Source organism: Acartia tonsa, chromosome 14 (assembly GCF_053477335.1).
Source record: "Acartia tonsa isolate MP-2025a chromosome 14, ASM5347733v1, whole genome shotgun sequence".
NCBI classification, from domain to species: Eukaryota; Metazoa; Arthropoda; class Copepoda; order Calanoida; family Acartiidae; genus Acartia; species Acartia tonsa.
Window position 1 is genome coordinate 889,255 of NC_137273.1, and position 11,406 is coordinate 900,660.

The 11,406-nt window shown below is 33.0% G+C and overlaps 1 protein-coding gene across 1 annotated transcript; it reads right to left on the bottom strand.

Annotated features, from left to right (window-relative positions):
• Positions 1-4,893: 4,893 nt before the first annotated feature.
• LOC145306349 (uncharacterized) lies at positions 4,894-10,250 on the bottom strand. Its single transcript, XM_080148438.1, has 6 exons — positions 10,135-10,250; positions 7,659-7,703; positions 6,850-6,938; positions 6,396-6,452; positions 5,756-5,823; positions 4,894-5,210 (listed from the first exon to the last, which is right to left on the bottom strand). Exons 1-6 carry the CDS (start codon positions 10,248-10,250, stop codon positions 5,082-5,084), a joined length of 504 nt encoding a protein of 167 aa, XP_080004564.1. The 3' UTR covers positions 4,894-5,081.
• Between the last annotated feature and the right edge of the window lie 1,156 nt (positions 10,251-11,406).

Here is an 11,406-nt window from a genome sequence, read left to right on the forward strand (position 1 = left end):
TCCGGCTCCAGCTCCGGCTCCGGCTCCTACCTTGAAATTAATATATCAATTTTTTTTCATTATTGTATTTGATAAAATAAAATAAATAATATAAAATATTTTGCTTTTATTTGATTAAAGCTATATAAAAGTAGAAGGATGTGTGTCTATTTGTTAAGTAACAATAGTTTTTATGTTTATTTTATGAAAATAGACCGTTGCCAAATTATAATATTACTTTAAAAAATCATTTTTAGCTAGTCCGGAGCTGGAGCCGTTTTTAACGAAAAATACGGCTCCGGATCCGGCTCCGCCAAAAATGTTGCTGCTCCCGGCTCCGGCTCCGGAACCCTGCCTACTATATAAAGTAGTAAGGATAAGATCTCACTAGCTACTAAACCGATTGTGGTCTCTATTTCAGGGAAGCTTAGCATAGGCTTCTGAATGGTTTTAGGCTATTTTATTAGTAGATTTAAGTCTACCTAGGGAAGTCTTTAAGCTATTTAATTTTCTGCTATTTGGCTCTAAAGCTCTTATTTTATACGGGCCCAGTCGCTAGTAGTTTTTTAAACAGTTTTCCACAGATAGGAAAATGGTGGTTAACACGATTATTTTCTTCTTTGTAGGCTCTAATAAATTAATGTACATCCCAATTATCGTTTTGTAGACTAAAATTAGGGGGAAAAGTTTAAACACTGCTATTTTACACTTAAGGGTATTAACGCTACTAAAAAAAACAAATCTTATCTTCTGTATAACTTACTTCTTATTGCATTATATATTAATAGAAAATTATATGAAGTGTTTTATAATAATTTTAAATAACAATAATATAAACTAGTATGCCTTCTAGGGGCTATATCACAGCGTGGAGGTGACACAACCCCCATTTAAAGTAGCTTTAAACCTGCCCTGGACCGATACTAAACTTCCGAACACAGTTAGTTGAGAGTTGTACTCAAAAAGTAACCAAAGTTTTGGAGTCAACAAATAAGATAACGTGGTTATAAAACTTTGGGTACCAGGGTGTAATTTATAGTCCAATGTCCCCTCCCTCCCTGTTAAAAGCAAATAAATAAATTCTGTGAATTTTTGTTTGTAAATAATTCCTTGGAAAAGATTCAGCAATTTCTCATAAAATTTCAAGCAAAAGAAGATAATAAATGCTTTACAATTATTAGGAAAATTACAGGGAGGGAGGGGACATTGGACTAGAAACTACACTGGTACCCAAAGTTTTGATAACCACTTAATCTTATTTTATGGCTCAAAAATTGGGTAGTTTTGCTGAATTTTTAGTTCCAAATTATAAGTAAACTTTTAACCTAATCTACAGAAGAGGTAATTTTTGTTTATGATCATTAGGGCTATAAATTTCTTTATCGTGCATTGTCTTATCCCTTTTGATCCCTGGAAAATATGATTTCAAACAAATAATTTGCCATTATTCCTTATAATAGTTCTTAAAAATGTTTATTTATCAGTGGAATTATAAATAAATAAGATTATTTATTATTTATGTGAACTAATGCATTTTTTTGATGAAAAAAAAGTAATGTCATTTTTTAGAACCCCATAGAACACTTAAATTATATTTCTCGTATTCATTCGAATCCGGTGGATAGGAACTGGTTCTCATTAATACGAAAAAAACTATGTCTAGCATCGTGTTATTTCCAGCTTTCTACGAATATAAAAATGTACAATCATAAGATTAAAACCAGTGTTTTTAGTTCGTGCCTTCGGCACCACGGGGCTAAAAAACTGGTTTTAATCTTATAATTGTACATTCTATATCCGCGAAAGAAATAACTATTCCAGTATGGCTTCGAAACTGAAAAATATCCGGTGGATTAGAATTGATTCTGAGCTATACTGAAAAAATCATGTATAGCATCGAATTATAGACAATTTTTCACGAAAGTAAAACAAAATCGCAAAACTGGTTTTAATTTTATAATTTTTCATTCTAATACCCGCGGAAAGCTGTCTATAATACGATGTGACAAATACCAATTCTGAAACTTAATATCTACAAAATTGAAAATCCAAAGAAAAAAGTACTATTTCATTTTAAGGTTTTATCTTTAAAGCAATAAGGTACAGTTTTATGTTTGAAATGAAGAAGAATTGAAAAGTGATAAGTTTCCTGTAGGTATATTTTTGCTTAGGAAAGTTTTGTATATGTTTAGGAAAGTTTAGTTTAGATTAAGAGCAGGATTTCTAAAAGAAACAAGAAAAAATAACCAATTCTTGAGAATTTTTGGACTAAAAATTAAAAGGGAAGTGATATCATATCCAACTCAAATACTATTTTAGGACCATTGAGTCTTAGGTATAAGCCAACAGTTAAGGAAAAAGTAAATACATATTTTTAAGTTTAACCACACTAACGGCTGTGCCCCTAGCATCCAAGATCTGTATTCTAATTGATAGAAAAGTGAAGAAATATAGCATGAAACTATACTAAAACTGAATCTAAAATAAAATAGCCTAGAACTACATCGGGACCTATTTAAAGCTTCACTCAAAAGGAGCACTTAATCGGTTCAGTGGTTGGAGAGATCTTTAGCTACAGACAAAAAAACTTTCTACTTTACATAAAAGGATAACTGTAAAGGTATTATATAATTCAAATCTGAAAATGTACATTTTTAAAATTCTCACATTTTGAATGTTTATAGCAAGATAATACAAGGATGACAACATCTATAAGTAGCGAAGCACACAAAAAATAATAGAATTGACCAACAGACAAAGTGAGTTATAGAGCAGATGTAATAATAATTATTTCTCACATCGTATTATAAACAGCTTTCCGCGGATATAGAATGTATGCCTTCGGCACCTCGGGGCTAAAAAAACTGGTTTTAATCTTATACTTGTACATTTTTATATTTGTAGAAAGCTGGATATAATACGATGCTAGACATAGTTTTTCGTATGGATGAAAACCGGTTCCTATCCACCGGATTCGAATGAATACGAGAAAAACGATTATGTCTTTTGTTGCATGGCTGACAGACAAACGGACAAAACAAACTTTAGATTAGATGTGCATACGTCATAGGAATCTTCACTAAAAATTTCAGCTGTCTATATTCAATAGCAGCCGAGAAAATCACATTTCCCCCCATAGCGTTACAGACTGACGGACGGAGAGACAAGATGAATTATAGAGTAGCTTCGCTACTAATAAGATAACACCTGAGTAAAATAATAAGAAATAAATACCTAAATTGATTATAAAATAAAATAAACAACGGAATTTTCTTGGTGCTCTTCCACAAAGTGCCTTTGAAGCACTAACCCCAACCCCTTATTCTTAAAATAAATGAAAAATAAGGGAAAGGGGTACTTTTATATATACTATTTCTAGCCCCCAAGGAAGGCTCTAAAAATGCGGGGACTAAAATCCTGCGGTGCCCTAGCCCTGTGGGTCTACCCAGTCCCTAAACTAACCTAAACAAAATTAATAAACAAAAAAAAACCTTCTCCCTTATTTTCAATTTTGTTTCAAAATAAGGAGAGGGGGGGTTCAGTGTTAAAAAAAGGCACTTTGAGAGAAAGCGCCAAATTTTGAAGGTATGTAGAAACATGTGCTAATTTTAAGCTTATTTTCCTTGTTTGAACAGTTTTCAATGTTTAGCTACTCTATTACCTTCTGACTTAACTAGCGGCTACGCCCCCTAGAGGCCTCTAGAGACACTTAAGCTAAGGTCGGGGTAATCAACCCTCCCCTTTCAATTTTAATTTTTTAAAAAAAATTGGATGTTTTTTCATTGGTGATTTATCTTGGGAGAATAACGGCATCCTTCCCCAAAATAGTTATAAACCTTCTCTGGACTTGTATGAAAATTTCTAAGCTCCATTGAAAGAAAGACTTTCTGATACTTATACAATATAGAAGTATCAGTATTTATAAATTTGACTTTCCTTATAATAGACGGATTTCAAAATTTAATCCTTTCTAAGTTCATTTTCCTTCAGTAGAAATTTTCAATTTTACATAATACTATTGATGGCAATTTACATTAAAGGTTTTTTTTTAAAAAAAAAGAAAAAAATATTTTTTTTTCAGTAGGTAGGTATCCGCTGGATTCTCAGTCATACCGAAGCATCGTATTACAGAAACTTTTCTACGACTATTAAAAATAATAAGATTATTCCTAGTTTTGTAAGCCCGGGCCTTATCCTCTCGTGGCAACAAAACCAGTTTTAATCATATAAGGGGGGGGCGAAAGTGACACTTTTTGAAACCAAAACTAAGAGTCAACAAAGGAACTGAACTAAAAAAAGGGTTACAGGTCTGAGATTTTGCATGGCAGTTGCTTTATAGAGGTACAATATGGAACTGTGAAGAAACGGCGGCGCAACCGCCGAAAACCGCCGTTTCCCGCCGTAATTTTTGTTGCCTTTTCTCGGCGGTTTTCGGCGGTTGCGCCGCCGTTTCTTCACAGTTCCATATTGTACCCCTATAAAGCAACTGCCATGCAAAATGTCAGACCTGTAACACTTTTTTTGGTTGAATTCCTTTGACTTTTAGTTTTGGTTTCAAAAAGTGTCACTTTCGCCCCCCCCCCTTTTTCATTTTAATGTCTGCGGAAAGCTGCCTGTAATACGATGTGATATATAACTATTACTAAAAGTGAAGCTTTCTGACACTTTTCCAAATGTTCGTCTGTCAAATGTCGGTCTGTAAAACAAACTAAGTCGCAATTTTTCGCAGAGATCTTAAGGGATAGGACAATGGCTGAATAAATTGATGTAAATCCTCCAATCCACATCGGTTTTAATGCCAACGAATGAGAAAACGTAAATAATAGCTATAAAACTTTGGGTACCATTATCACATCCAGTCCAGTGTACCTTCTCCTCTTTTGCTATCGCTTTTAAGGATGTTTTAATCTTTACATGTTAAAAAAATATAATGCCTTTACATATTATGATATTACATTACAATTTAAAAAAAAAAATACATAGGTATAAAAAATAAATAATTTACTGTTTGAATTTTCAAAATATAGAAGAAGAAAAAATCCACAAACCTTGTTGCCAAGAAAAAAAATGCGCCAATCAAAATGCCGCCAAGGATCAATCAATCAACCAAGTGGAATGGTGGTTCCTTCTTGTTGAGCCGCCATTTTCATTTGCAGCCGTTGTTGGAGAGCCACTTGCAGCCGTTCGTTCTTTCTACGCAATTCTACCTTTTCAGCTGCCAACTTCGCTTCCTAGACATGGACATTAGAGTAAGAAAACCAGAGGGAGGATATGTTAAATAACAGTATTTCCTTATCGCAATGACCTTGTGCCGACTCTCAATTGTGAATTGGGTCTTTAAAAATCGACTAATGGTATCGGGAATATTAACACAGCCAAGTGTAGCAGAAAACAATTTGCTAGCAGACGAAAAAGGTCATTTAAAAAAAAGGGGAGGTAAATAGCTGTATATTATATATATCTGTACTATAGCTCTTTTACATGGACTATTATGTTAGGTAGGGGAAAGGACATTGGGCTGTACATTACCGACAATGGCCGATAAATTGATGTACATCCCCAATGATGATACACAACATTACCCCTTCTGTGCATTAAAATTAATGGTGAAACGTTTGAACACTCAAATTAATGAACCAACCAATTAAAATTCAAAAGCAGTCCCCAAAGTTGTGGAGCCAACAAATAAAATAAATCGGCCATATAAAAGTTTGGGGACTATAAACAGCTCAATGTCCCCTCCCCCTCCATGCGAAGTATTACTAAATATACTTACTTTATTAGTGAGATATAATACAAACTTCTTAAAGATATTCAGGCTTTCAAACTTGGACACAGCCGCCTCTAAAAAATAAATACTGTTGATCCATTCAGTAATCTTATCCAGGTATCTAAAGGGATAAGACAATGGCCGAAGAATTAATATACACCCCTATGATGATAAACAAAATTACCCCTTCTGTAGCGTAAAATGGTGGTTGAAACGTTTGATTACTTGAATAACGGCTGCGCCGCCAGCCCTAAACAGTTATTTTTCCAACTTTGTGTTCGATTTTTGGAAAGTAGACGTATTAAGGGTTGTTCATATCGAAATTTGTATTCCAAGTGCCATTTGCGCATTGAATACTAGATGGTTTCATTACCCCCCCCCCCCCTTTTAGTTTAGCGAGCTCAATTTTTATGGATAAGACAATGAACGATAAATTGATATATATCCCCCATGATAAAGAACAAAAGTAACCCTTTTTAGATAAAAATATTTGTTGACAAGCTAGCTTTGGACTCTACTGGTATGAATAAAGTACTCCAAATACCAAAGCCAATAAATTACCTACATAAAGTTGTTTTAAAACATAGGGTACCAGTGTAATTTACATTCAAATGTATCCTCCCTCTCATAGTAATTTTACACTTACTTTCTCCTCGCACTACTTTCTTGGGAAGAAATCCTTGCGGAATCATGTTCAAAACGTCTAAAATAAAACATAAGAAAACGATGTAGCGGGTTTCGTCGTTTTTTTACAGTAGCTTTAATAGGTTATTTTAGGTTAGAGAAGTATTAATGATTGCCCCGCAGGGGCTATACATTGGTGAAAATACGTTAAAATCTGCTAATTCGTTTTCTTTCCATGATCCAAAAATTACTAATGATAGGTAGGTTTAGTTTTCATAAAAAATTGTTTTTTAAATGAAAATATTAGGTACTACTTTCAAAAACTGACGATGGTAGTATCTGTTCGTCTGAAGCTAAAGATATTGGTAACTCCTCAACTACTATTCCTATGGTTGTTTTAGGCTATTTTCTATAATTCTCAAAAAAAGACAGACTCACAGACATCCTGTTACTTAAATAAATGTGTGGGTACCTACCTTGGAATTGTTGGGCCAGCTGTTGGCGTCTGGCCTTCTCATTCATGTTCATCATGTCACGTTTCATCCTGTGCATGCCACTCAGGGATCTAAAGGGATAAGACAATGGCTTTATCTGTATGTCGCGAGTTGTAGTAAAAGTTGTCGCAAATATAGGTATTAAATGCGGGGATCTAAAGGGAAAAGACAATGGCTGATAAATTAATGTACATCCCCAATGATGATACTCAAAATTAACACTTCTGTGCAGGGTGCCGGAGCCGTATAATTTTGATGCGGCTCCGGCTCCGGCTCCAGCTCCGGCTCCGGCTCCTATCTTAAAATTAATATATCAATTTTTTTTTCATTATTGTATTTGATAAAATAAAATAAATAATATAAAATATTTTGCTTTTATTTGATTAAAGCTATATAAAAGTAGAAGGATGTGTGTCTATTTGTTAAGTAACAATAGTTTTTCAGTTTATTATATGGAAATAGACCGTTGCCAAATTATAATATTACTTTAAAAAATCATTTTTAGCTAGTCCGGAGCCGGAGCCGTTTTTAACGAAAAATACGGCTCCGGATCCGGCTCCGGCTCTACCAAAAATGTTGCTGCTCCCGGCTCCGGCTCCAGAACACTGCTTCTGTGCATTAAAATTAATGGTTTAACTACTTGATTTGATGATCCAACCAACCATGATCGTAAAAAGTCCCCAAAGTTGTTAAACCAATGAATAAGAAAACACTATTTTACACTTTGGGGACTAGTGTAATAAACAGCCAATTGTCCCCTTCTTTCTCAGGTATTTTCAGTAGATATTTACCTGTATTGCTTAGAAGAAAGTCTTTTTCTTGCAGAATTGATATCCCTAAATTATGTATGTAATAGAAACAATTTTTTAGTTGTAATGGGAAAGAATAACATAGTCTAACTTCAAATAATTCCAAATTGTCTAAAATAGACATTTTAATAACATGATTTTAGTAAAATCATGGACTAAATAACTGCATTTAAAACTTAAAAAAAAAACATTTGATCTGTAAAAAATGTAGGTAGGTAATAAATAAAGCGAAATAAAGATTGTAAATACAAAGGGGGAGGTAGGTTCAGGTTGTGCCAAAATTCCGTAAAGGTTTAGGGATTAAAAACATTAGTAGAACGATAATATTTACTAAATATGTGTATTCCTTATTGAAAAGAACTACCTATAGACAAAAAAAATCAAAGTTAACATAAATTTTATCGTTTTTTACTGTTTATAAGCCTTAAAAAGTTAAAAATCACACCTTTACGGAATTTTAGCACATCCTACCTCCCCCTTATCGAACTTCGATGATAATAAAAGCTTGAAATACTTAAAATATATAATAATTAGGTACATATCTATCTATTTTTTAAAATAAACCATCAAAAAAACCCGGCCTATTAAAACCACTGGGTTGGCTTATTTTAAAAATGAAGTTTTTTCATCCCTGTTTAGCCTCGTACCAAAAATGCTTAATACCAATTCCATTATGGCTTCAAAATCGAATCATATCCGCTGGATTAGAAACACTTCTCAGCAGAGATGGGAAAAAACCAGGTTTTTTTTAAAAGATCAAACCAGTGTGGTTTATTTGGTTTAAACCGGTTTTAATTGGTTTTTATTAATAAAAACCAGGTTTTTTTTTGGTTTTTAAATATTTTTTTTGGTTTTTTTAATAATATCCAAATTAAAGTATTCTAATTTAGTATAAAGGGGTAGTTTCACGTAATGCCTTTTAACTTAATTTAGTGAACCGCATATTTTATCCTGGTTAAATGGTTAAACTACATTTATTTACTAAGTATATTTGCGATAACTTTTATTTAATGAAATCTTCCAATTTTTAACATGTACAAAACGGCCTGCTTAATTGCTTCAAGATCCATGTCAGATCTATATAGGAAATAAATGTCTATAAACGAGCTCAAGTTTTCCAAAGAATATTTCTTTAAAACTCATAGTGCTCCAATAATCCATAATAAACTCTCACTGCCCAGAACGATAAGACCCATTATTTTACTTTATTAAAAATAAATTCCTTTTTTTAATTTCATGTTGCTATTTACCTTATATCAATGTATTTAATTTCTAATCATAAAAAAGAAAATTTAAATTTATAATATAATAAATTTAAGAAAACTCTGTTTTAAAAGAATTCGATTGTGGCGACACTTTGTGTGTTCAAATATTAAACTAAAATTGTAATCATCATCATTAACCCTTTGGTGATGGTAATGTAAAGAAAAAAATATAATTTAAAAAATCTTTTTAAAATAATTGAGATTATTAAATATTTACTTTCTTTTAGATAGTAATGCCGGGTGAGGAAAATAGATTTATTGAGAAATAGATATGCATATAGAAAACTAGCCAATAGGGAGATAATTATATCGAGCCAACTCTAGTATGGCATATATTTGAAAAAATTTCAATTTTCTACCACATAGTTTTTGAAATATCAAGACTTGAAAATCGTCTTTTTAAATTGCATATATCACATAAAGACAATTTTCAGGTCTTGATATTTTAAAAACTACGTGGTAGAAAATTGAATTTATTTCAAATATATGCTATTTAAATGTAGTTTACCCCATTAACTAAGAAAAAATATGAGGTTCACTAAATTAAGTTCAAATGCATTTCGTGAAACTACCCCTTTAGTATAAAGATTTAAACTATTAAAAGAATTTTGAATTAGGTATTTATGTTTTTGACTGTATTTTTTACATTATAAAAAGACTAGCGGCTAGGCCCCTAGAGGCCTCTAGGGGCACTTGAGGATGAGAGAGTCGAATTTAATAATTGAATTTTTTATTTTATATTTTGTAAGAAAAAGTAAAAAAAAGTGTCCCACCCCCAAAGAAAATAGTTATAAACCTTCCCGGGACCTATGAGAAGCTACCCTGTTAAGGAGAACCCAATCGGTTCAGCGGTTAGCGAGATCCTTTGGTACAAACATACAAACACATAAACACACATACAAACATCCTGTTACTTTATTATAAGGATATAACTGGAAAGATAGGCCTTTGTATTAAAAAAAACCATTTAAACCATCCCACCTTGGTTTTTTTTGTTTTTTTTTAGCTTTTTTTTTGGTTTAAACCACTTGATTAAAACCACGTGGTTTTTATTTTGCCATCCCTGCTTCTCAGCCATATTTAAAAATCATGTATAGCCTCGTATATCAGACAATTTTTCATGAATATATAATTAGAAATTATAAAATAAACCCGAGCCATCAGCCAATATTGACTGACAAAGCATTACACACACATTCCTGCTATGACAATGATCAGGGTCTTCAACATCAGCAACCTCAACACCAAAATCATCATCCTCCATTTCTTCAGTGATAAAGTCCCTGTCCAGGTCGTTCCACTCGGCCATGCTGTCCAGATCTATTGTCACTGCTGCTGTGCTGCCTGCTCCGGTCACGTGACACAACAGATGGTTTTAAATTTGGCGGGAAATAAGTGATTGACAATATATAGATGCCATGTTATTCTGTCCTAATGGATATTATAGAGTACGTGGATATTGTGACGGTATGCAAGAATTCTCACAATATCCACGTATTCTATATCCATTTCTATAGTATAGGCTTAAGTAACAGGATGTTTGTCTGTCTTATAATGTGTGTCCAGATCAATTGTCACTGCTGTGCTGCCTGCTCCAGACACGTGCAACAACAAACAGATTTAAATTTGGCGGGAAATTGGTGGTGACTGATATTAGATGCCATATCATCCTATTGTGTATGCTAAAGTAACATTATCTATGTCTAACAGTCTATCTGTGTGAACCAAAGGATCTCACTAACTGCTGAACCGACAGGGTTCTCCATCATAGTGAAGCTTCTAAAGAAGGTTTAACACTATCTTAGGAGAGTACCCATTGGACAAAGTATATAACCACAATGCCCATTGTCCATACTTTTGAACCAATAATTGTTAATCAACTTTGCTGATGTACATCAATTCATCATCCATTATGGTCTTATCCCTGGAAAGCCTTTTCCTTAATTTAAACATCCATTCCTGATTGATAATCTCCATAATTATTAGAATCTAAATAATCCAGGTCATCATCTAGAAACTCAACACTAGTCTCGCCGCCGCCATCTTGGAATACACCATTCTTGTTGTCTTCTAAAACCTGTAGGTACCAAGATCAAGGGGTGATTTATAGCTAAACAAGGATGACAACATCTTTAAAAGCAAAGCTCCAAAATCAGAAGGAAAGACAAACGAATAATAACTATTGTCGAGTGTCAGAACTTGGGAAGCAGAATATTAACATTGTAATCTAAATAAAATTGTAAATGAATTTGTTACAAAATTGCTTAACTACAGGATACATTAAATTGACACAATTTTAATTTAAGGATTAGATTATAGAGATGCTACACTTTCTCGTACCTACCTATTATGGGTATTATCAAAGTTTGAAAACAATAAAACAATTAAAACATGTATATATTAACTAAAAAAGCTAACCATAACGAACGGACGGACGGACTTACCCTAAGTATAGAAAAGCCTCG

Coding starts and splice junctions, on each gene's coding strand:
- LOC145306349 (XM_080148438.1), bottom strand. CDS start 10,250: ATGGCCGAGTGGAACGACCTGGACAGGGACTTTATCACTGAAGAAATG. Junction 6,453..6,849: donor GCTGGCCCAACAATTCCAAG/GTAGGTACCCAC, acceptor GTTTTATTTTAG/ACGTTTTGAACATGATTCCG. Junction 5,824..6,395: donor GAAAGTAGTGCGAGGAGAAA/GTAAGTGTAAAA, acceptor TTTATTTTTTAG/AGGCGGCTGTGTCCAAGTTT.